The sequence below is a fragment of the Spea bombifrons genome, chromosome 10, assembly GCF_027358695.1.
Source record: "Spea bombifrons isolate aSpeBom1 chromosome 10, aSpeBom1.2.pri, whole genome shotgun sequence".
NCBI lineage: Eukaryota > Metazoa > Chordata > Amphibia > Anura > Pelobatidae > Spea > Spea bombifrons.
Genome location: NC_071096.1, coordinates 19211456 through 19237665, shown reverse-complemented (window position 1 = coordinate 19237665; position 26210 = coordinate 19211456). Strand labels below are relative to the sequence as shown.

General features: G+C 42.3%; 1 protein-coding gene across 2 annotated transcripts in view; it reads left to right on the top strand.

Moving 5' to 3' along the window:
• FERMT3 (FERM domain containing kindlin 3) overlaps positions 1 to 26210 on the top strand; it is a 36899-nt gene that overhangs the window by 2671 nt on the left and 8018 nt on the right. For both annotated transcript variants that reach the window (XM_053448674.1, XM_053448673.1), the window contains 9 exons: positions 2854 to 3034; positions 8931 to 9164; positions 9292 to 9417; positions 9799 to 9970; positions 10078 to 10180; positions 11868 to 11975; positions 14487 to 14618; positions 20112 to 20161; positions 20240 to 20364. In XM_053448674.1, coding sequence (XP_053304649.1) covers positions 2875 to 3034; positions 8931 to 9164; positions 9292 to 9417; positions 9799 to 9970; positions 10078 to 10180; positions 11868 to 11975; positions 14487 to 14618; positions 20112 to 20161; positions 20240 to 20364 — 1210 coding nt within the window. In that variant the 5' untranslated portion in view covers positions 2854 to 2874. The remainder of the gene's footprint in view (positions 1 to 2853; positions 3035 to 8930; positions 9165 to 9291; positions 9418 to 9798; positions 9971 to 10077; positions 10181 to 11867; positions 11976 to 14486; positions 14619 to 20111; positions 20162 to 20239; positions 20365 to 26210) is intronic.

The window sequence follows — 26210 nt, the reverse complement described above, 5'->3', positions numbered from 1 at the left end:
AGCTCTTTAGAAGAAGCACAAAAAACAAGGGCTGGTCTGGGTAACAGGCGCCCCCTGCCCGATGAGCCCGAAATCCCAGATCTCCCTCTAACCAGCCCTCTAACCAACCAGTCACTTCAGACCTCTGCTTATGTGCTCCCTAGCACTATACACCTGCAATTGATGGCGTTTGAAAGGGCAGCGTGGATAAATATATGTACACCCCTTACATTTTTTGGTAATATTTTATTATATCTTTTCATGTGACAACACTGGTTTTTCCATCAACATAACTCAACACACAGCCATTAATGTCTAAACCTTGGCAACAAAAGTGAGTACACCCCTAAGTGGAAATGCCCAAATTGGGCCCAAAGTGTCAATATTTTGTGTGGCCACCATTATTTTCCAGCACTGCCTTAACCCTCTTGGACATGGAGTTCACCAGAGCTTCACAGGTTGCCACTGGAGTCCTTGCGCTCCCCTACCTACCGACAGATGCTCAACAGGGTTTAGGTCTGGAGACATGCTTGGTCAGTCCATCACCTTTACCCTCAGCTTCTTTAGCAAGGCAGTGGTCATCTTGGAGGTGTGTTTGGGGTCGTTATCAATTTGATGCAGTGTGAGGCATATGGTCTGAGCACTGACAGGCTGACCCCCCACCCCTTCAACCTCTGCAGCATTGCTGGCAGCACTCATACTTCTATTTCCCAAAGACAACCTCTGGATATGACACTGAACACGTGCACTCAACTTCTTTGGTCGACCATGGCGAGACCTGTTGTGAGTGGACCTGTCCTGTGAAACCGCTGTATGGTCTTGCCCACCTCTTCTTATAGCCTAGGCCATCTTTATGTAGAGCAAAAATTCTTTTTTCAGATGCTCTTTGCCATGAGGTGCCATGATTAACTTCCAGTGACCAGTATGAGAGCGATAACACCAAATTTAACACACCTGCTCCCCATTCACACATTCACACCTGAGACCTTGTAACACTAATGAGTCACATGACACAGGGGAGGGGAAATGGCTAATTGGGCCCAATTTGGACATTTCCACTTAGGGGTGTACTCACTTTTGTTGCCAAGGTTTAGACATTAATGGCTGTGTGTTGAGTGTGTTTACACTGTTATACAGGCTGTACACTTACTATTTTACACTGTAGCAGAGTGTAATTTCTTCAGTGTTGTCACAAAAAAGATATAGTAAAATATTTACAAAAATGTGAGGGGTGTACTCACTTTTGTGAGATACTGTATATATATATATATATATATATATACATACATACATGCAGGCGTTTGTAAGTGCAGTGTATATATGTGTGTGAGTACAGGCATGTATATGTGCATGGGCAATGTATGTATGTATGACCAGTGTATATGTGCGTGTATGCAGGCGTGTGTAACAGCACTGTATCTGTATATGTAAAATTCCAACGTATTGTGCTATATACATTTTCCCTTTATGTTGTTTCCTGTGATGCAAGTGGGAATACCCAATGATATCACTGTGACCACCCACCATCATCAGCGGGACCGCCCACAGATGTCTGTGGGCAATCCTGGCCATGTCCTGGAAGAATAGGCTCTGGGTAGCCGGGCCCATAAATTCTCAGTTGCTAATAACAACATGAGTGTTATAATGCAAGAGTATGGGAAATACCGTATTTGCTCGATTATAAGACAAGGTTTTTTTCAGAGCAAATGCTCTGAAAAATACCCCTCGTCTTATAAGCAAGGTCGTCTTCTAATCAGACCTCAAAATGTCCGCTGGGGCCATGCTGCTTACCGGGCTTTGGTCGCGAGCAGCAGGAGAACAGGAAGCTAGAAGAGTGTCACATAACTCTGCCTCCCCCCTCCTTCCTCTGGGGGCGGGGCCAGAGAAGTTGCTCGCACAGCCGGGACCCTGCAGAAGTCTTCGAGTGAGAGATCTGCAGTTCAGGTAAGGGGGTGGGGGAGGGTTTTTGTGATTAATGTGTGAAGTATGTGTGATTAATGGAATGAATGAGTATTTAAATGTTTGTGAATGAGTGTGTGTGTGATAGCATGGATGTGTAAGGGGGGTGGTGGTGGTAGCATGGCATAGGGAGGCTGTACTCAGACTCCTATCATCCCCAGGTTCCAGCATGTACTGGCTGCCTTAGCTTGATAGGAGTGTGATTGCTGTTAGCAGATATATATATATCTCCAGAAATGCCTTTTAACCCCCTATATGCCACTCTGCCCCATGATATGCCTTTTAACCCCCTATATGCCACTCTGGCATATAGGGGATTAAAAGGCATATCATGGGGCAGAGTGGCATATAGGAGGGTATAAGACATTTCTGGAGGCAGAGTGGCATATAGAGGGTTAAAAGGCACATCATGGGGCAGAGTGGCAAATAGGGGGTATAAGGCATTTCTGGGGGCAGAGTGGCAACCCTGGGGGCAGATGTGCATAACTGGGGGGGCAGGTTGGCAAATAAAAGGAAATAAAAAATACATATTTTTCTCAATCATAGCTTTTATTATTAAATATGAAAATTAGTTTACATGAATTAACATTTACTGGTAAAACTTTTTTTCCTATAGGGTAATCTTATATTCAGGCTTTTTGTTTTTTTCCTAAATTAATATTTAGATTTTGGGGGGTCGTCTTATAATCAGGGTCGTCTTGTAATCGAGCACATACGGTATATAGTATTGCAAAAAATAATTATTGTCCAGCTTGAAGCGAATTCATGATGGTAATAGTATTCTTTATTAATATCTATCAGCTTCTATCCTCATATAAGACATATATACATTTCAAGTTAAGAGATTATTTGGTCTCCATTGTTTACATTATAATACGGTAATATAGGACTAAAACTATTCTGTTTCCTTATCAGAGTGGTGTGGAAACCAAAAACATGGCTGGAATCAAGACATCAAGTGGAGACTATATAGATTCGTCCTGGGAACTGAAAGTTTATATGCATAAGCTAGAAGATGAAGCTGACCCAGTGACACTCAGGGTGACGGGTGACACTCACATTGGAGGAGTCATGTTGCAGGTGGTGGAAAAAATAGGTGAGTTAATACACCATTCATGCTTTAGAATACCCTGATTGCATATGAAATGGAGCATGTTAAAGTAATGTGGCAAGTCTTCTGCCTTCTATTTCTGGGTGATTTTAAATAACCGGGGAACAAAAAAAACACCCCACATGTTTTACATTGTGCTGAATTCTGATGGGATTTGTTATGTTTTTTAAACACATAATTTAGTTATTATTCTACATGTTATATATGATAAAAACTAAACTTAAGTGTCTTTATAACTGTTTGCTTGCCATTGCACTGCATGTAGTAGACCAGTGACATGGGCTCTTACAGAGAATTACATCAACATTAGTATAATCAGCTTCCATCAGGGACAGCCTGTGGGAGTTTCTGTCTCTGCAATGTCCTGTGCAGCTAGAAAGGGGGTAGTGAAATACCACCAACCCCAGGTTGATTTCCTTAATTCCCCTATATGGCAGGGTCAGCCCTGGCTGGGTTCACTGATGGTTCAGTTTACATAAACACACACTCTCCCTCTCCTAGACACCACTAACCTCAGGCTCACCCTTGACACTCTGACGCTATAGATACATATATTCAGGCTAATGGCATATACTAACACCAACACCCACAGACACACATGCTAACCCTAAATACTAACATAGATGCTCACGCCAACACCATACAATAACACGCACACATATCTTATCGGCATACACAAACACGCACTCTAATATGATACATTCACACACACTAACACTTTACACACACTCTCTACCACAATACATACACACATATATATATACACTAACACTTTCTACCTCTTTTAACTCTGTAACGTGTGTTATGTAACCCTGATGAGAACCCTGGCCACTGGCATAATCAGCTTCTTCCAGGACTGCTTGTGGTCACAAACGTCCTCCAGTTTCCGGTAGCTCTAAGGACTAAAATAACCAAAAGAAGGAAAAAAGAGGAAGATATTTTTGTACAATAATACTGGGAACAGGGAGTGAACACTGTGGGCAATATGAACAAATTATTAAATCCAAATGTGTTAATATATACATTTAGTAAATATGCAGCTTTAGTACTGTATTTTGGTTAAAGCACACAAGTTTCCTTGACCTGTCAAGGTGCTTCATGTGAAATGGGAAAAACCACTGCCATTTAGCAAACAAAAAGTAGCTGGACTCAGGAGAGTTTAACAATGTGGTACATCCGAATTCTCCTCAGCGGGAATGCCCAAAAATGTCAGGAAGAACAGGTAGCCCTGGCCACGTCCCGCAAGGTATGACCATTGGTGGCAAGGGGCCCCCAGTTGCTGCTTACTAGCAGTGTAATTTATGTATGTGTCTCCTGTGCCCAGCATGGATACACTGCTTATTGTACTAGGTGATGTAGGAGCCCAGATGGGGGCCCACTTGGTGCATGGTGATTTGCAGAGATATAGACAGACTCCATTATTGGCAAAAGTAATGGCTGACATGTTGCATCTGTGGTCTGACCTGCTTGAAGCTGCCAATCATTTTTACACACACACACGGGTCTGGACAGATCCTAATTCTTGTTTGAATAGAGGTGCCTTCTTTCAGAATATCATTACTGTCTAAAGTATAAGTAATGGTTTCCATATGGAGATTGTTTAACACCACTAGTGAGTATATTTTGGAAAGTTCTACCTGTTCTTCCCACAGACTGCATATGACACACCTTATATGTTATATGTTAAAACAAAAAACGAGATAGGCCACATCTTAGTAGCTGGATCAGGGTGTTTTGTACTAAGTAATGTGATATAAAAGTTAATTGCATGTAAATGTTAATATTGTGCTTACCTAGTGATGTAAATGTTTGCTGTGTAATTAGTTTTCTAAAACCTTATAGTAGAGTATTATATATAGGCCGGGCTGGACTGGCGATGGCAGGGCAGGCAATGGCTGGAAATGTGTGGCTGCACAATACATTTTCATGCTTACGCAGCAGATCGGGTAATTGCTTGGCACTGTTGGCCAATGGCCCACTGGGTATCAGTTTTTATGGTGTTTTCTGTTCTTTTTTTTCTGACTATTTTATACCTCAGTGCATTTTGTTTTGGCTCATCTAGTTAGCCTATTTCTTACTAGGTTCCTAGCCTAGTCCTATATAAAGGCAGTCTTATGTCACATGCTTGACTGACTGTATAATGTTCAAATACTTGTGATGGAAAGGTACTGAATTTATTCAACACATTTTGAGTGAAGAATAATTTCTAAAACATTAAATTGAAGAATCTGATAATTTTAGACCATGAGCACAAAGGATGTATGTTGTGTATTGAAGAAGTGTCAGATGTCACAAATAACTATGCACCAGCAATTCTGTCAGTAATAGAAGGCAGATATGGAGAACAGTATGGTGGGAGATAATCAGAAACTCTTAAGAAATACAGGGTCCAGAACATGCAGAAATAACATTCACATGGTTTATCCTGTTCAAGACTGAACAAAGATTATACATGTCTTGTACCCAGTATACAAATAACCAAGATCTGGATGAGATGTCTCCAAACTTAAGTATATAGAGTTTAACTAATCTTAATATGAAGTATGTCTTTGCTGGGGACTTTATAACTTACATTACTAAGAAGGCCCATGGAGAACAAAATAAATTAAAATAGTTAACTAGCACCACCAACAGAAGAGCTGTCATATTCAAAATTATTCATAATCCTAATTCTTGCTCATATTGCAATAGGTTGTACCTTTCTTCTCATTTAATGTATGAAGGTAAAGCTAATCCCTATTCTAAGTACAAATTATAATACCTTAGTTTTATATATATGTAAGGTGGCCTAATATTAGTTGACCTTCATTTAATGAATTCATGGGTACAATTAAGAAATGCATACATGCTTTAATAATAATGTAGTTTATTAAATAATATATATATATTCAGTTCATCATTTAAAAATATAATTACATTTATTAAGTAGATTAAATGTTTTCAAATAGTACATTAACATACAGGTGCAGATCAGTCTTGAATATTCGCTTTTCCATTATAATTGTTTCATGTTTTTTCCTTGTCACCAAGTTTAAAAAAATCCCCTCTAATTTTTGTTTTGTGATAACATTGTGCATTTACAGTCTATTGAAACAACAGGCCCCTAGGCGTCCCCTACCTCAAGTGGCTTTATCCAGGTCCCCTCACAGCCCTGGTGAATAGGCCACAGCCATGGCCTAGAGTGCCTTAAAGTGGAGCAATCGAACTGCGGCTGGTAGGGGGGAGGGGTTGTGTAACTAGTCTAGGAGCATCCTCATTGGTGAGGATTCTAGAAGGTACATACCTGGCCAAATCCTGCTCTGTAGAGGAAAAGTACCTGTAACCAGTTGGAGGAGCTTGTTACCTGCAGCCCTATATAAACACTGTTGACCCTTCACTCATTACTTGAGTATTGCCGAGTTGTGGTACCTGTCTGTGTGCACTTACCAACCTCTTATACTTGCAACCCTACTTAAACCTGCTTGACTGCGCTTGTGTCCATTCAGGCTGCGAAGCTGCATATCTCTGATTTTCCCTGTCTCGCTATAGTTTCCCCTTTGCTGTATTCCATTCCTGGATTTCCTTGTGTTCTGTTCTGTGCTTCTGATTCCTTGATTCCGGTTTTGCTCTTTGGTTCAGCTCTGTTTCCTTTATAAGGTGTGCCCCACCCGTTTGTTATGTTTGTCTCAGTCTGCAGTCTAAATGTATGTCCTTCTTGGTTTTGTGTTTAGATTCAACGCTTAGTTTCAGTTTATTAATAATTCAGTAGGCAGGGTTTAGTGTTAGGACCCACTGAATACTGGAGTACTTTGGCGTAGTGGTGGGCTAAGCATACTATGACGTGACGGAATCTCCAGTTGTTATCATATAGTCCTAAGTTCCTGTATTCATGTTTGTCTGTCTCTTATGTACCTTTGTCCTCTTTTCCCTGAATCATCAGAGGATCTCGGTTCCTCTCTCTTCTCCCCATGTGGATTCTGGCTCCTCACTCCATCCCTAGTGGTCCTTGTTCCCTGTCCTTTGTTGTGTCCTATATTATGTATGTCTTGTCTGGCTATGTTTTTTGCTCGGTCTCCCTGTCCCTTGCTTGCTCTGTCCCCCTTTCTTGCTATGTTCTGCTGTTACTCTGCTTAGCTTCCCTACTCCCAGCCTGCAGCATCCTGCACATCCATTTGTAGAGCTCATGCCTGCTCCAGGATATCTCCAAGTTCTGCTTTGTTCTGGACAACATCCGCTGCTATGTCAGGGTCTTGGTATGTGGCCGCACCACCCTAGATGCCCACCCGGGAGAGTGCAGTCGGCCTGCACCAGGCCCTGTCCAACTACGCTGCTGCACAATAACTCCTGAACATCATCTTTGGGCACTCTGGGTCATTACAGTCGTCTCCTGCTTGACAACCTTGACTTGTTAAACCTTTGTGATGCTGTACTGCATGCCCTTGACATTCTGGAATGATTATTGATATTTATTTTTTGGACTGCCTGTTACTAGGTGTCTGTACCTTCTGCCTTATAGCTCCCAGCCCAGTCCTTACAAAATACTCAAGCCATATGGAGACTGCAGGGGTTGTGGACACAATATATGCCCTCACCCAGTAAATGGGTATGATGGCACTCAAAGTCTAGAACAAGGCTCGACAAATCCCAGGGCGCCTAGGTGTTTGTCAGCCTGTGATCGCGGGGTCGCTGCTGCTGCTGTCTGCCCAGGAGTCTGGGCAGACAGCACAGCCACTCAGAGCCTGAGATCACTGCCACGGAGTGATTCTGTAGGTTTTCCTGAGTGTGGAGACCACCCCCAACCCTCCCCTGCTGCCGAGGCATTTTAGGGGTTAATTCCCGTTTTGTAAGGGGCTCTGCTGCTGGTGGTCTGCCTGGAAGCCCAGGCAGACCAGCAACAGCAAAAATGAGCCCCACAAGCCCTTTGATTCCTGTAGACATGGAAGCCTACAGCAGTCATCAGAGACTCCCCCTGCAATGGCTGGTCTATAGAGGCCGCTTCAGAGACAGGGGGAGAGGGTTCTTTGGTCTCCACATGAGTGTGGAGACCAGCCTCAACACCCCCCTGCTGCCTGATCGCTCCATGAGAGTGACAGTGCAGCGTTAACCCCTTCAATTCCACAATTGTGTATGACACATTCGTGGCATTGCAGGGGTTAACATTTGTCCCCACAAGCTTGTGGGGACTAAATATCAGTCAATGCTGTGCTCCAATGGAACATCAGCATTGAAAGCGTTAAAAAAAAAATAATTACAAAAAACAACAAAAACCAGCACTGACCTGAAAGTCCAGGGTGCTTCCAGGTCAAATGCTGTGAGATTAGTAAGTGGGCTGATGATGATCAGATCACTCCTGACCAACTGTTAGTTTAAAAAAAATCCTGGCTCCTAACTTTTTTAGCTGGCGCCTAGATTCACGACAAATTTGTCAAGCCCTGGTCTAGAATGTACAGACACAAGTACAAGTATCCAAGCGGCACCTGCGCAACCCTCTCCAGAAACTCAGGGGAAATCACCTGACTGTTTCCACAGTGACTGCAGTCGATATCTTTTATATAGTGCCACAGGCTTATCAGGGTCCTGAGTACTATCTATCTCTTTGCTGCAGGGGGTCCAATGATATGAGCTCATCATCTCCTACACACCAATCATCCTGCGCTTGATTCATAAACTTTCTTTTGTCAAGAGATGAATGTTGAGTGAAATTTTTATAATAACATTGACTGTATATTATATACTTTATGACATTTAAACAATAAATGGAGGGTTTCAGGGTAGGGTAACCAGATGCTTCTGTCCCCAGACCTGTCTTAACAGTGGAAGATAAAATACACTGATGTATCATGCAAATGCCTACTGTACGCAGGAAACATCCAACTATACAGTTGTTGATTATTTCCTACAGGGAAAACACAGGACTGGTCCGACTATGCCCTCTGGTGGAAGCAAAAACGCCAATGGCTGTTGAAGACTAATTGGACACTTGACAAATATGGGATTTTGGCTGATGCACTCCTCCATTTCACTCCTCAACACAAGCCAGTTATCTTATCTTTACCCAACCAGCGTTCACTAAGGATCCGGGTTTCCTTCTCTAGTACCACATTTAGTGCATGTGCTGAGGTTTGCAAAGTGCTGGGTGAGTCTCCACAGTTTAACCACCAATCATAAACAACCACTCATGAACCAAGTTTTGGTAAAATACATCTTTCTATTAAATCTCTTACAATAGTTGTCTTTATTCATCTAATGTCTGTTTTAACTAGGTATCAGGCACCCAGAAGAGCTTTCCTTCCTGAGGACACCTGAGGAGCGTGAGAAAAAGAAGAAGAAAGAGAAAGATCAAGTGACTCAAGAGATATTTGATCTAACCTCCTTTCAGCCTGTTTCTGGTAACCTTCTTCTTCCTCAGAAACACCTAGAAAGTATTTCACAAATCTCTTTCCCAGTGTTTATGTGACTGTCAAAGGTAGATTGTCCACTGGTAAAAAAAGGCTTGACTAATCGAGACTTTAATGTCACACCATGCATTTCTCTCTTCATCTCTATAATGTGAATTATATGATGTGCTCTTAAAACGTATAAATTATCCACTAATTAAAAATACACATTGTTTCCATGTTATGAATATCTAATTAATATTTTTAAAACTGTTAACAGTTTTACACATTCAACATTTCACAATGATAATCAACCTAAATATTTTTATTATTATTATTATCATTAAAGTCTTGCCTGTCATCATGTGTCCCTTTCTGACATCTTCTTTTCAGATTCAGCAACACAACTAATTTTGGGAGGAATTCCATCTCATTTCACTACAAGCCCAGAGGCACAAGAGAGTTACCGTGCACTGTCAGTCTGCCAGACTGGATTAACCCCTGAGGATATACAGAAGAGATCCAAACCTATCTCTGTGACCGATAAAACTTTAGTACACGGCAGGTGTGAAAATATGTTTCAAGCATATAACTTCCTCTTCATCATAATACCCTATATTTCACCACCTATTTATTTGCTGTTAACTGATATTCCCCACTGTCTTCCGGAAGGTGGCTGGACTCTTCTAAGTCTCTGATGCAACAGGGGATACAAGAAGGCGACAGGCTATGGCTGCAATTTAAATATTATACATTCCATGATATTGATCCAAAGGTAAGATAATGAGGTTATGAGTTAGGAGAAAGGAAGATGGTTGGGGGTAGAAAACATTGGTATGTGTAGACAGAGCCGGCCTTAGGTGTTCTGGCGTCCTGTGCGGACTACTCCTCTGGCGCCCCCCCATCCCAAAAAACCCCGCATACCAATCCACACGCATACCAATCCACACGTATACACTAATCCACACATATATACCAATCCACACATATATACTAATCCACCCACATACCAATCCACACACATACCAATCCACACACATACCAATCCACACACATACACCAATCCACACATATATACCAATCCACACGTATACCAATCCACACGTATACCAATCCACACGTATACTAATCCACACATATATACCAATCCACACACATACCAATCCACACATATATACCAATCCACACATATATACCAATCCACACACATACCAATCCACACATATACCAATCCACACACATACACTAATCCACACATATATACCAATCCACATACACCAATCCACACATATACCAATCCACACGTATACCAATCCACACATATATACCAATCCACACATATATACCAATCCACACATATACCAATCCACACACATACCAATCCACACACATACACTAATCCACACATATACCAATCCACACATATACCAATCCATACACATACACTAATCCACACATATACCAATCCACACATATATACCAATCCACACATATATACCAATCCACACACATATACCAATCCACACACATACCAATCCACACATATACCAATCCACACACGTACCAATCCACACATGTACCAATCCACACACATACCAATCCACACACATACCAATCCACTCTCACTGAATGCTTTCCTACCTTTCTTCTTTTCTCCACACAGCTCCTTTTCCTTCTCTTCGCTCCTCTTCTTCAGTTCTTCTGTCTTCTTCCGGGTCAGAGGGCAAGGACAGCGGTGCGCGCGGCTTCAGTGTTGTGTGCCGGGATCTGACAGCAAACCCCGGCGCACAGCAGCTGTTGCCGCGCGGATCACAAGGGAGCGGTATCGGAGGTCTTTAACAGATCTCCGGCTCCCTTGAGTTATTTTAAGCCGGGTTCAAAGGAGATCCTTGAACCGGCTTAAAATCACTCAAGGGAGCCGGTGGTCTGTTAAAGACCTCCGATACCGCTCCCTTGCGAGCCTGCTCCTCCAGCGGCAGACATTACTGTCCGTCTCTGGAGGGGTGCCGGGTGCCCCCCTGATGAGCGGCACCCGGTGCGGACCGCCCCACCCCCCGCTAGGTACGCTGCTGGCGGCAGGGGTACGCTACGGTGGCGTCGGACCGCGCGGCGGCGCCCCCTGGAGTGTGGCGCCCTGTGCGGTCCCACAGGTCGCACACCCCAAAGGCCGACCCTGTGTGTAGATGTGGCACAACTATACATACAAATTAAACAGCTAAGACCACCTTTTGGGAGAAGTACACCGATTCCCTATAAAATTATCTTCAATAGCTTATGATCCTGAGCTCCTTAGCTTATATATAATTATAATTTTATCACTTTACACGGGGACCTCTAAAGCATTTTCTCTTAGCATTCCTAAAAACACAGATGTTTCTGTATCGTGGACTCAAGTAAGAGAAAGGCCAAAATAGAACTGTATGTAATAATAACTATTCACTCTTTATGTTATTCTCCTCTAGATGGATATTGTACGCATTAACTTGCTATTCGAGCAGGCGCGGTGGGCTGTGCTGCTTGAAGAAACAGAGTGTACAGAAGAGGAAATGATGGTGTTTGCTGCTTTACAGGTACTAGAAATTTACTAATTATATAAAAAGGGTATGTCTTTTTTTGGATTAACATTCAGTCCAGAGTAGAGGTGTGAGCCATGTCTGAGCCTGGCGAGCTGTACAGAAGCTGATCTGAACTTACAACAGAAGGAAAGTTGTGTGAACAGAAAAACCTACAAAAGAGGAATTTGAGAGGCTCATCTCTACCCTGTACTCTCACTTTTAATGAGCCAGGTGTTGGGCTTGAGCCAACAATAGTTATAGTCTGAAGGCATATGTGGATTATATGGCAGTATTATATGTGATTATATCACAGTATGCTATATGCCTATAAGCCATGGTACAAATAAGACATAGCATATTTTTTACAGCATGCGAAAATGTTAGATGACACAGCCTTGGTATTGTCTGGACTCCATGTTAGTGTCACAAAGACAGGAATTCAAATTATATTAAAGTCATAAAACCATGGGTAATATGTGTTGGTGTAATTTGCATTGTTGTCTTTCTTACATTAACATAGTGTCCAGACATTGGACAATCTCCCATTCTAAAGAAATCTTCCCTCGAACATCCGCATCAAACTTCCATCAAGTTTCCCCCCTTCCCCTGGCTTCCAAACTACTATGGATTACATATAATCAGCTTTCCTCTAACTACCTTCTTTAACCTCTACAATCTGGCTTCCATCCACAGTACAAAATGTGTAACCATTTCCTTGCTGTTAAAACAAATACCGTATTTGCTCGATTATAAGACAAGGTTTTTTTCAGAGCAAATGCTTTGAAAAATACCCCTTGTCTTATAATCGAGGTCGTCTTATAATCAGACCTCAAAATGTCCGCTGGGGCCATGCTGCTTACCGGGCTTTGGTCGCGAGCAGCAGGAGAACAGGAAGCTAGAAGAGTGTCGCTAAACTCTGCCTCCCCCCTCCTTCCTCTGGGGCCGGGGCCAGAGAAGTTGCTCGCACAGCCGGGACCCTGCAGAAGTCTTCGAGTGAGAGATCTGCAGTTCAGGTAAGGGGGTGGGGGAGGGTTTTTGTGATTAATGTGTGAAGTATGTGTGATTAATGGAATGAATGAGTATTTAAATGTTTGTGAATGAGTGTGTGTGCGATAGCATGGATGTGTAAGGGGGGTGGTGGTGGTAGCATGGCATAGGGAGGCTGTACTCAGACTCCTATCATCCCCAGGTTCCAGCATGCACTGGCTGCCTTAGCTTGATAGGAGTGTGATTGCTGTTAGCATATATATATATATATCTCCAGAAATGCCTTTTAACCCCCTATATGCCACTCTGCCCCATGATATGCCTTTTAATATAGGGGATGCCTTTTAATCCCCTATATGCCAGAGTGGCATATAGGGGATTAAAAGGCAAATCATGGGGCAGAGTGGCATATAGGAGGGTATAAGACATTTCTGGAGGCAGAGTGGCATATAGAGGGTTAAAAGGCACATCATGGGGCAGAGTGGCAAATGGGGGGTATAAGGCATTTCTGGGGGCAGAGTGGCAACCCTGGGGGCATATGTGCATAACTGGGGGGGGCAGGTTGGCAAATAAAAGGAAATAAAACTTTTTTTCCTATAGGGTAGTCTTATATTCAGGCTTTTTGTTTTTTTCCTAAATTAATATTTAGATTTTGGGGGGTCGTCTTATAATCAGGGTCGTCTTATAATCAAGCAAATACGGTAGTCACTACAGTACACTGCTCGTACTCTAATCCTCTCTGCAGCCTTTGACACTGTTGACCATCCTCTCCTTCTGCAACCCCTTCATGCTCATGGCATCTGTGAGATGGCTCTCTCGTGGCTCAAATCATACCTCTTTGACCGTACCTTCGAAAGGCACCCTGATCTCTTGTATACCGTCATGGACAAAAACCATAGGATGTTAACATATAGGACGTTTCCAGACTCAAATAATGTAAAGTTTTTTTTTGGTGCAAAAGTTTGCAAATTTTACATACTGACGCTGGCCATCATTTACCATCTAATTATAAAGAAAGACAATGCTGCCTTTAGTACCAGCTTGGTTTTGATTGAGAAAGCAGTGTTTCAAGGCTTGGACTGCCCATCTGGCAAGCTAAGCAAATATCTGGTTGGCCGGTGCTAAATGGCACAGAAAGTGTATAGAAGGGGCACAGTAAGAATCCAGTCAGGTTATAAATGCTGCCTTTAGTCAAAGGCTTCTTAAATCCATCCCTTGAAGATCGCTCACATGCCACAATTTTTGGATATTCAATCTTAACCACAGGCATCTCAATAAGAAATGAGCAAAACTACTTGCCTTCAGGCAAGGATACTAAATGTCCTATTTGCAGCATTCAAGGACTGTAAACCCATGCTTTAGCTCTTGTAATGCTAGACATCCAGGTTTAAGGCAGCGCCTCAAAATCTTCAAATCAGATATCCTAGGGGATCCCCCCTCTTGCTAGCCCACCTCTGGAATGAGATATATATATACATTGTTATATAAATCATTAATGTTGTTTTGTTTGTTTTGAGATATCTTCTTCTTTCTCTGTAGTACCACGTGAACAAGTTATCAGTTAACTCAAACCCAATGGATATGACCCCAGACCCAGCCCTGCAGGATTTGGAGGAAGCACTTTCACATCTGGAGGTCAAGCTGGAGGCATCTACTCCCAACGACGCCCTGGTGAGAGGGAAATACTTGATATATTACTATCACTATATGGTGAAGCATGTGTAGCGTGTTGGCTCTATCATACAAGCAGACAAGGCAGCTGCTTAGGGAACCCATAGATCTAATGAGAAGTTAGAAGGGTAAGGCACAGCTTCCCCTAATGCATGTCACTATAATGTACCTGATGTATTAACAAACTTGTTTCTTTGTTCATGTATAATTATCTACTTCCATCAGATGTACCGTATTTGCTTGATTATAAGACGAGGTTTTTTTCAGAGCAAATGCTCTGAAAAATACTCCTCGTCTTATAATCGGGGTCGTCTTGTAATCAGACCTCAAATAGGTCTGACTATGAGACTTAGATCCAGATCCCCCGCAACGCTGCAGGGGACCTGGATCCTCCTGTCTCCCCTGCCCAAACCCCCACCCCCAACTTATCTGTGCTTCTGAGTCCCTGGTGTATAGCCGGGGCAGCGTGTAGACGTCTATGCGATTCGCGTAGACAACTTCCGCTGCAGCCGGAAGGAGGTGCGGTAAGCAGCAGGGGTTGTCTGCGTCCATCGCGCAGACCTTCCCCGGCTGTCAGAGATCAGAGTTCCCCTCACCGGGGAATTATCTCTGACAGCCGGGGAAGGTCTGCGCGATGGACGCAGACAACCCCCGCTGCTAACCGCACCTCCTTCCGGCTGCAGCGGAAGTTGTCTACACGCTGCACGGACAACACACTGGGAGTCAGAAGCACCGGTAAGTTTTTTTTTTGGGGGGGGGTGTTAAATGGGGGGCATAAGGCATTTCTCTATGAAATGCCTTTTAACCCCCTTAATGCCACTCTGCCTCCTGAAATGCCTTATACCTCCCTATATGCCACTCTGCCCCATAATATGCCTTTTAACCCCCTAATTGCCAGAGTGGCATATAGGGGTACAAGGCATTTCCGGAGGCAGAGTGGCACATAGGGGGTCAAAAGGCATATCATGGGCCACAGTGGCATATAGAGGGTTAAAAGGCATATCATGGGGCACAGTGGCATATAGAGGGTTAAAAGGCATATCATGGGGCACAGTGGCATATAGGGGGTTTAAGGCATTTATGGGGCAGAGTGACAAGCCTGGGGAAAGATGTGCATAACTGGGGGGGGGCAGGTTGGAAAATAAAAGGAATTAAAAACAAAATATTTTTCTCAATCATAGCTTTTATTTAAAAAAATAGTTTACATAGTTTACATGAATTAACATTTACTGGTAAAACTTCAGGCTTTTTGTTTTTTTCCTAAATTAATAGGTAAACACGAATAGAAAACCAAAATCCCACATGTGACAAAATATAAATAAAAATAGATATAAATGCTTCCCACAATGAAAGCAGCTACCAAACTACACTCTTCCTCAAAGTGTATACAGAAGCAAACCAGGAATAATGGAGCGCATATACATAGGGGAAGAAAACAAAGACAAAAACAATAGTGTAATATTGTCAAAAAAATGAAAATTTATAAGGTGTAAGTTCCACTCACAAAAGGACTGGGTAAAGCAGGATCATCAAATATCAAGCTTGTAGAAGCTTTAGAGAGAGTGAGAAAATAAATTGGAGAGATTTTATTACCATACACCGGATGCTTTATTTCTACATGCTTTTGCACAATACTCTTTGAGTTGTGCTACATCTCAATTGTAAGTGTATTTTGATCTTTTAAGATCAGCTTATTGAAGATACTGCACCATCCCGGTTTATGTTTGCTTTTACAGAATACAGTTCTACAAGCTTGATATTTGATGAGCCTGCTTTACCCAGTCCTTTTGTGAGTGGAACTTACACCTTATAAATTTTCATTTTTTTGACAATATTACACTATTGTTTTTGTCTTTGTTTTCTTTTCCTAAATTAATATTCAGGTTTTGGGGGGTCGTCTTATAATAGAGCAAATACGGTACTTAAAGTAAGGTGACCAGATTTTTAAAATAAAATTCAGGGACTTTTCTTTTTTTAATTGGCAAATGGTAAAAAGCTATTTTATAAGCATATTTTCTTCAGATTATATGTGCAGTGTATTAGGTATGTGTTTATGAAGTGATTGTATGATATATGCGTTATTTCTCACATTTTGTGAGAAAAATCTTTTGGGCAGGGTTGATGAACAGTATCATGGCCCTGGTGCTGAGGATTTTGGTGGGCCTTTTTATGGAAATAAACAAAATAGACAGAATCGTAACTCCTCGACATCCATGTATACTGGAGAAAGATGACATCAGTGCTAGGCAGATAATAAACGATAGAATCTTATTGGGAGTACATACATGAAATGCCTGAAGCCACAATTTAGTGCTAATTCTTTTCAATAAAATATGCAGATTAAAATAGATTAAATAACATAACACCTTTACTTTTCCTTTCACTGATTTCTGCTCCTAGAAAGTTTTGTCCTTTGAAGTGACGACAAATTTAGGAGGGTGTTTCATCAAATAGTTATATTTATTCCTACAGTAAGTAAAGTGTCAGGAAACAGATGAATAAAGACATACAAGGACAGGCTCTGCCACATCCACACCCAAATACACACACCAGGACAGGCTCTGCCACACCGACACCAAAAAAAAACACACACACACACCAGGACAGGCGCTGCCACACCGACACGCAAACACACAGGGCTAAGCTACAACAATAAAAAAAAGTATTTTCCACACCGCTTTGTTGTTGACCCCCTTTGTGTTTTTTTGCCTTGTGTATTGATGCCACCAGCCCAGATAAAATACTGCCCTGTCCTGCAGTATGGGGATGTCTATCTGACTAATTAGTTACCTTCTATAAGTCTATACATCCTCCATACTGCAGGGCAGTATTTTATCTGGGCTGGCCAACAATATGTAAAAAGGTATATGGGTCCTAGAAAACATGGCCGCTGTGGCCACAGTAATTGCCTTGTGTATTGCCCCTAGCTAGCCCCACATTGTACATCGGTGCCGCTTGCAGATTTCTGCAGGGGCCGCTGCTTCCCTCTGTGTTGCTCTGTGCGAGCAATTTCTCTTGTACTGCCCAGGGGAAGCAGGAAAAGAGCAGGGTCATGTGACGTAAATTGACGTGACTCCGCTGGGTTCCTGCTTCCCCTGGGCGGTACAAGAGACGTGTGTGCGAGCAATGCACACGTAAGCAGCAGGGCCTATGCGGGAGTGAATGTTAATCCGGCCCTGCATCCGGGGACATGTCCAGGAACATAATTTGTCTGGGGAAAATGTTCTCATTCTGGGGACTGTCCCCGGAAACCCTACTTAAAGAGACACTCCAGCAATCATATGCTCTTTAATGCAATGATGGTTGTGTTGTCCCTTCATCTATGTAATTCCCCCCCATTTACAAATGCATTTGTGGCCCACATCTCCCTGAACATGATACATTTACTGCCAGTCAGATCCATTGCTGGCTGAAAAAAGCTCAAAGTAGGTGTCTAATGAAACCCCTGTGCACATGCAGGAAAATCACTTCCAGTGGGAGTTGTTTCCTGCCACTATTGGGCTGCTTTAAGCTCGAGATGTCACTGAGGGAGAAGGAAGCTGCAGCTTCTCTCTAAAGTAAAGGTGTTTTTTTTTCCAATTTTGAACAATGCATATGAAGTACTTAAATACCCATTTGTATTCATATGTATGATTGTTCAGGGGTCTCCTTGGGACACTTGTGTGTCTCTTTAAGAAACGGTTCATCTAACATGTTTTTCTTAAGGCCCTAAGGTACAGGAAGAAAGTTTATTCTTTAAAGTTAAAGAGGTCATAATCTAACCCTTACGAAAAAATTACTGCAGTTTTTCCGAAGTAATACTGCAGGTTTTTGGACATGAAAAACTGCAATACTGCACTTTTACTGCAGTATTACTGCACATTTACTGTAGTTTTACTGCATTTGTACTTCACTGTACTGCAGTATTACTGCACATTTGCTGCACTTTTTTTTTATATCGCAAACCTACAGTTGTACTTCAATGTACTGTAGCTTTATTGCATTTGTACTTCCGTACAAAAATAACTGCAGTAAAACTGCAATACAGTGAAGTACAAATGCAGTAAAACTGCAGTAAATGTGCAGTAATACTGCAGTACAAGTGCAGTATTGCAGTTTTTTCATGTCCAAAAAAAGTATTACTTCAGAAACACTGCAGTAATTTTTTCGTAAGGGAATACTAGCAGGTCAGAGGCTTAGAGGTAATGTAAAGTTTTACTTTACAGAGAGGATGGTAGTTAAGTGGAAAACACATTTAGCATAAGTGGTACAGAGAAGTGAGAGAATTGAAACATGCATGGGATATGTTGGAATCTAAGAGAAAGAAAGAGGACTGATTAAGGTCTGTACAAGACGCTCATACTAGATAGACCTAATAGTTGATATCTGACACCAAATTTTATGTTTCTATGTAAAAACCTAGAGCCACACCGGTGTACACACCACACCAAGCTGCTAGTATATTTGGTTATTTTCTGTGTCTATGTCCTTGCTAATTACACACTGCCTAAAAACAAGACCCCGCTCCCACAACCCGGAGGATTCGACTGTTGACCCAGAGAGTTCCCCGGTATGCTAATATGGCACATGTCTGGTAACAAATGGTCATACTTGGGAAATTCTGAGGTTAGGCTACTTGGAGCTCTTTTTCTACTTGGGGAGTGGCTTTGTGAAGGGTTGGGGCTAACCCTCTAGTCTAGCCTTTAGAGCAGGGATGCTCAAACTGCGGCCCTCCAGCTGCTGCAGGACTACATCTCCCATAATGCTCCTTCAGCTAAGGGGCTGGCTGAGGAGTATGGGAGATGTAGTCCTGCAGCAGCTGGAGGGCCGCAGTTTGAGCACCCCTGCTTTAGGGAGTGAGAGTGGGAGAGAACAACACTGGTCCTTTAGACTTAAGAAAGAATGAACATACTTGAAGACTCTGGAAAGCAGGGCTTTACCTGGAGACTCTTGGTCAAACCTTAACAGCTTCCAGGTGTGCACATGCAGTTATACAAATTAGTCAGTGCACATCATTCCTTAAAGCAGAAGATAAAAGTAGAAGCAAAGTGCAAGCGGTATAAAGTGATGTACCCCGTGTCCCAATCAGTTATCCAATTGGATTTAAAGAAAAATATCACGGACACTCAAGATTAATGTTAAGAAGTTATAATATTTATTATGCCAACGTTTTGGCCATGCAAGGCTTTATCATGCAAAAAACTTATAAAACTTGTTTTTGCCTTGACAAAGGCCTTGCATTGCCAAAACGTTGGCTGTATAATTATAACAACTTAACTTTAACTTTGAGTGTGCATAGTATTTCTTTTTAGACCCAGTTATGCACATGCACATAAAATAAATTGCCATCAGTCACTCTTCACATAAATGCACCTAGTTTATGGATAATACAGTAAACTAATGCATACATAGTTGTCTTTGCCTGCTGAGGGATACCATTTCTTGTGTTAGTTGCAGGCGTTAATACTATTAAGTGCAGTTGACCGTAATAGTGCGCATGGCTTTTTTTCTTAGGAAGACATCCTTATTGAACCAGAGCTGGAGGAATATCTGCGAGTGTTCAGGTAACTGCTGCTCTATAATTAGCTCTTTAATGAACTGAACCATCTGCACTGTAACAACACTTTTGTCTCCTATGCCAGACCACGGAAAATGACTCTGAAGGGCTATAAACAGAACTGGGTGCAGCTGAAAAGTACCAATCTGTCATGTTATAAAACCAAAGAAGAGGCCAAAGGGGAGCCATTGCTTGTACTGGGACTAAAGGGTAAGTAAAAACTTACTGCATGGATACAGGGACACTGAAATGAAAAGTGATTAAATATATACCATAATTTTTTCGACTTACTATGCCCCTGCAAACAATACAATATGCAATTACAATGTAGGAAAATTTAATATACATATACTAAACCCTTTGACGATAATTGACGTCACAAAAAACAGTTAAAAACAATTGACATGCCTGGTGCGTCATGACTTTGTAGATCATTTCCTCACCCAAGCGGTGTTGCTGTAATGCCTCAATGTCCCCGTGTGGCCCCTCCCCCAAATGGCAGCGGCCGCCATATATTGTATGGTTATGCACTCCCGGTTTAAAAGAGCTTAGGAGCTTTAACAGTGTTGCTGAACTGCCTTGATAGTGAGGCATTCAGCGACACCAGAAACCTACCCCAGGACATACGGTAACCGCTCTGTAGAGCGGTCAGAAGTGCCACTGCAAGAGATTTTGCCTCTCGCCAGATGGCGGCGTCCTTTGAAAAAATAAACATGTTTCCAAAAGGGTCTCTCCAGACCCTCCTGAGAACTCTGCAGGTTGAATACAAGTACTGATTTAATTATGCAAGTCAATGGAGCCCAGCTTTTTAATCACAATGTGATTATTAAAATAAATGTACAAATAAATAAATAATTAAAAAATAGTTGCAGAGTGTCTTGAAACAAAAGCTACAGATTCCTTGTCAAATGGGCACAATTCCTCCCAGGTATAGACAAAGTTCTATAAAGGAGCTTTACCACCATTTTTCAAAGTATGACTGAGTACAGTTCTAATTCCACCTGGAGAAGTGGTGAGTGGTTGTCTGACAACGGTTTCTTTGTATCATTGTAAATGTTATTTTAAGGCAAGACAGGAGTGTTCCTATTTTGCATATCTTCCTTTACGCTCACCGACAGCAGCAAAGAAAGAGTTAGCATAACACTGGAAACAACCAATAAAAAAACAAGGTAAACCCTAAGACATCCCTAATATTCCTCTTTCTTTGCTGCTCACCGTAGCTGCAGGTCAGATCATTTGTTTATGATTCTTTCTGCTTGGTGCTTTGTATTTATTAGACTTGTGCATTCGTCTTCGGGCGAACATGAAAACGAACACGAAGAGTGCATTTTCATGTTTGTCCCGAAGAGACGAAGATAGCGGCGGTAAAACGTACATGAAGACACACAACATGAATAATCTTCGTGTTAGTCTTCGTCTGCTACTCTCCCTGGTCCCTTCCCCATCTAGCCTACCTTATCTCCGCAGCATCGTAGGGGTTGACGGAAGTGGAAATCCACAGGTACGCCATCAGGGGTTAAGGGGCCGTGCGAAGGACTCTATTGGTCGTCTGCAGGGTCCTCCCCTGGCATCAACCAATTGGTTGATGCCAGAGGAAGACCCTGCAGGCGACCAATAGGCTCACTCGCACAGCCTTTTTAACTCCTGACGGCAAACCTACGGATTTCTGCTCCCGTTAACCCCTGCGATGCTGCGGAGATAAGGTAGGCTAGATGACTAACACAAAGATTATTCTGCTATAACAGTTAAAGGTCTGTACAAGCGACTTTAGTGGTCATTCGTACGGACTTTTAACTGTTGTAGCAGCTGCCAGACAAGTTGCTGGGAAAGGATTTTAAAAGTCTGTACGAGCAACCCTGTTGGTCGCCAGCAGGGGCTCGTCTGGCATCAACCAATTAGTTGATGCCAGAGGACCCTGCAGACAACCAATAGGCTCACTTGCACGGCCTTTTTAACTCCTGATGGCAAACCTACAGATTTCTGCTCCCGTTAACCCATGCGATGCTGCGGAGATAACAGCAGCGGAAATCCGTAGGTTTGTCGTCAGGAGTTAACTTGGCTGGCAGACCACTGGTCTCCCTGCTTCAACAGTTAAAGGTCTGTACAAGCGACTTTAGTGGTCGTTCGTACGAACTTTTAACTGCAGTCGTCTCTGTCGGCCAAGTTACTGGGAAAGGATTTTAAAAGTCTGTACGTGTACACCTGTACATGTACAGGTGTACTTCATTGGTTGATGGCAGAGGAGGCCCCTGCAGGCGACCACTAGAGTTGCTCGTACGGACATTTAAACTCCTGGCGCCAAAGCTGCGGCGTAGTCCGTACCGCGTTAACCCCATATTAATCCCGTCTAAAAAAAAACGAAGAAAACAACGAACACGAAGAACGCACACGAATATTCGCACGAACAGAAGACAGGAACGGGCGAATATTCGCGGAATACGCCCAAGTCTAGCATTTATTGTCTATTTATACACATATATATATATCTATATAAATATATATATATATATATATATACACATATATTGATATAGATTTGCTTATTATACATATTTTGGTGCTTATCTTGTTCTTTACAAGTAAGGGTGAGTGGTTGTCTGACAACAGTTTCTTTGTATCATTGTAAACGTTATTATGAATGTAAACATGTAAACAATGAAGAGGTTCCGCAATAGTGGGTTTTGATTGTAAGAAAGAGCGGTAAAAATTAAGTAAACCAAAGGCTTGCAGCTGTTGCTTATATTTTGGAATTAGATTGCTTCTACTTTGACATCAGTTGTGTGAAAGTCATCTGCATTAAAGTTTCACCCTAGGGATTTAACACTGGTTGCTCCAACAACACACTTTTCAGTAAGGACATTGTAAAATAGGGCATAAGTCCAGATAGGATGTCCACCATTTTTTAACCCTTTGTGGTCCAATACATTTTTACTAAGCACAAAACTATTATATTTTCTTATAACTACATTTAATAAGCATTTAATAAATACTATTCTAAAACCATGTTAGTCTCTATAGTTTTTTCATTGTATAAAACTTTTTTTTTTTAAATAATCATCTTCGTCTCTAATATCACATTCAGAATCAGTCTGTGCTAATAAAATGGCTAATTCTTCCTTATCATAGCGACATCTAGTGGCCACTAGGAAATCCAACATTGTAAAATATTTTTTTCTATAAAAGCGACACCTAGCCGTCAACTAGTAAATCAGACATTGGACCACAAGCAGTAAAATATTTTGTCGGATACATAGGACCGCAAAGGGTTAATACCTGTGGCGCAATGTTGTATTATTGTTTATGCATCGGCAGCTACATCATCCACAGTTAACTGCATGTTTACAATGCTATATACTGATATATGTTTTCTGTTGAAATGTGTACATCACTGCACTTTATGTTATAGCTTGATATCAGTGCATTGCGAGATTGCACTATACATTATACACTACTTGCTATGACTGCATTACGCGGGGGGAATATATATATATATATATATATAAAAAAATGTCCCCCCGTGCCTGTGGAACGTCCTTCTGCTGATTCATCATAGGTATTAACACGGTTGCACCCTATTTTTTGGGTTGCACTGTGTGCATCACTGCGCGTGATGTTATAGCTTGATGTCAAGGCCTCCTCTGGGGTGCTTTGAGGTATTGCACTATACATTTTACACTAATTGCTGTGGCTACATTTGGTGGGGGAAATTAAGTTTTGTTTGTTTTGTTTTTTTTGTTTTTGTCCGTGTCTACTTTTCGGCTCTAGTCGCCCAGTTGCTTTCAGGACGTTAAAATATCTGAACCAAGAGACTCTAATACTGAAGCCACTTTTTTCCTGTATTTTCTATGTTGGATTTTTATATCTCTGGTGTTGAATTGACCACACCACATGTGGTTCGTTCTTATGCAATATGCATACAGGAGGTATGGGGTTAGGGTTTTGTGTTTTTTTTTTTTTTTCGTGGGTACAGCATTACTCCTGCTTATGATCTACCTGTACATATTCCTTTGCTTCTGCTCGTAGTCAGCTCACATACAGATTGCAGCAGATGCTTCGGTATCATGGTGGGCAGTTGTAATTTGCTTTACTCTATTGCCCATTGTACTACACACATGTATGTGTTATCTGACTCCTGTCTCTCTAAATATATCATATCATATGGTTGATTACCTCTTTCTTTCCAGAGCAGTAGGGGGATGGGGCAGAGTGCAATTTTTTTTTTTCTTCTTTGTTCCGCATTTGCGACCGGCTGTTTGGTCATCTACACGGCTCGACGTGAGGTTCTACCTCCTGTTATATGTTGCCTTATTCAATTACCTTGTTCTTTGTAACGTCTCTTACCAGTAAATGGTGCCATGACATACTGTGTTTGTACTGTATCTTCTTCCGTATCTGTCTCCCCATACAGGATCTGACTGTTGCTCTACAGGTTTTGGGTGGCGGCAGGTCCTCCCAGAACATTGTTATTCAGTTTCTTCTGGTCCTCTCTTGGACGGGTGGGGCTTCCCCTTCACAATATTGGGGTGGTCGAGGCTGCTGTCCTCCATTATTAAAGGCGGCTTGTTCCATTACCCGGTAGCCACTCCAAGTGTTGTCTTTTCCCCTTCCCCCCCCTTCTCCCCCCCCTTTTTTTATCTTTTCCTACCTCTCTCTCATCTCTTTTTCTATTTCTCCCTCTCCTCTGCTTCTCTTCGCTATGACACCTGTGTTGACGCACACCTGTGAAAAACGCTCTCATTTATTGAGGGATCTGAAGCACTACAGGGCATCTATTGTCTATCTTCAAGAGACTCGCTTTAAGGCGACCAGACCACCGACATTACTCAATGCCCGTTACCCAATGGGGTTTTTCAGCAATAACATAATGTCTAAATCCAGAGGTGTAGCTGTACTTTTTGATAAGCATATCCCATTTATCAAGAAAGCTCATATGACTGACCCGAATGGTAGGTTTATTTTTGTAAAAGGCACTATCGCAGATTCTCTTTATACTTTTGCTAACGTGTATTTACCCAATAGACAGCAACACCGCTGCCTCTCCAAGATTCTTAGATTACTACGCCCCTTCCAAGAGGGTCTCTTGATCCTGGGCGGGGATTTCAATGTGGCTTTTGAACCCAGACTGGATACTTCCGAAGGGCACTCCTGCACTCCCCCGCATGTCTCCCAAAAAATGAAAGCTTTACTGCATGATCTTCAGCTGGTAGATTGTTGGAGGGCGCTTCATCCCTGGGATAGGGACTACGGTTTTTTCTCTGCTGCCAAAAGACTCTATACTAGACTCGACTACCTCTTTATGCCATATTACCATCTCCCCAAATTGTTGTCTGCGCATTACGGTCTGATCACTTGGTCGTATCACGCACCATTGATAATGTCCTTGACCTCGACACTAACCCGACCAACAGCGACGACATGGTGACTTAACAAATCGCTCTTTACAGATCCAGTGCTTCAGGCTGACACAAAATCACTTCTGATTAACTATTTTACAGACAATAACACCCCAGATGTTTCCCCTCTGACTGTATGGGAGGCTCATAAGTGTGTAGTTCGCGGACATTTCATAAAAGTCGGGTCTGAACGGAAGAATGCGGCTACGTCCGCCCTAGGGAAACTGTATTAAGACATAGCGACATTAGAACAAGCCCATAAAGATACTCTTACTGACACTGCCTTCCAACAATTGGTCCTCTTATGTAGAGCTCTCTCTTCATTGCTGGTCACTAGAGCGAGGCGTTCTTTCCTACGGCTGAGGACCCTATATTATGAACACAGGGACAAACCCGGTAAATATTTGGCTAGGGCCTTGAGAACTCGCTGCAGACAATACTATATCCCTAAAATACGCTCCACGGCTAGTTCCCACTACAGACTTCCTCATGAGATTATGCCGGCCTTTACAGACTATTACTCTAATCTTTATAATCTGTCTGGTGCTACTTCGCCAGCTACTCAGGCTTCCCGGTCAGCTAAAGTACATGCTTACCTTTCAAGAACTCTGCGGAGAAAAGGCTGTGGAGGAGGCGGATAGTATGGAGACTCCTATCACTTTG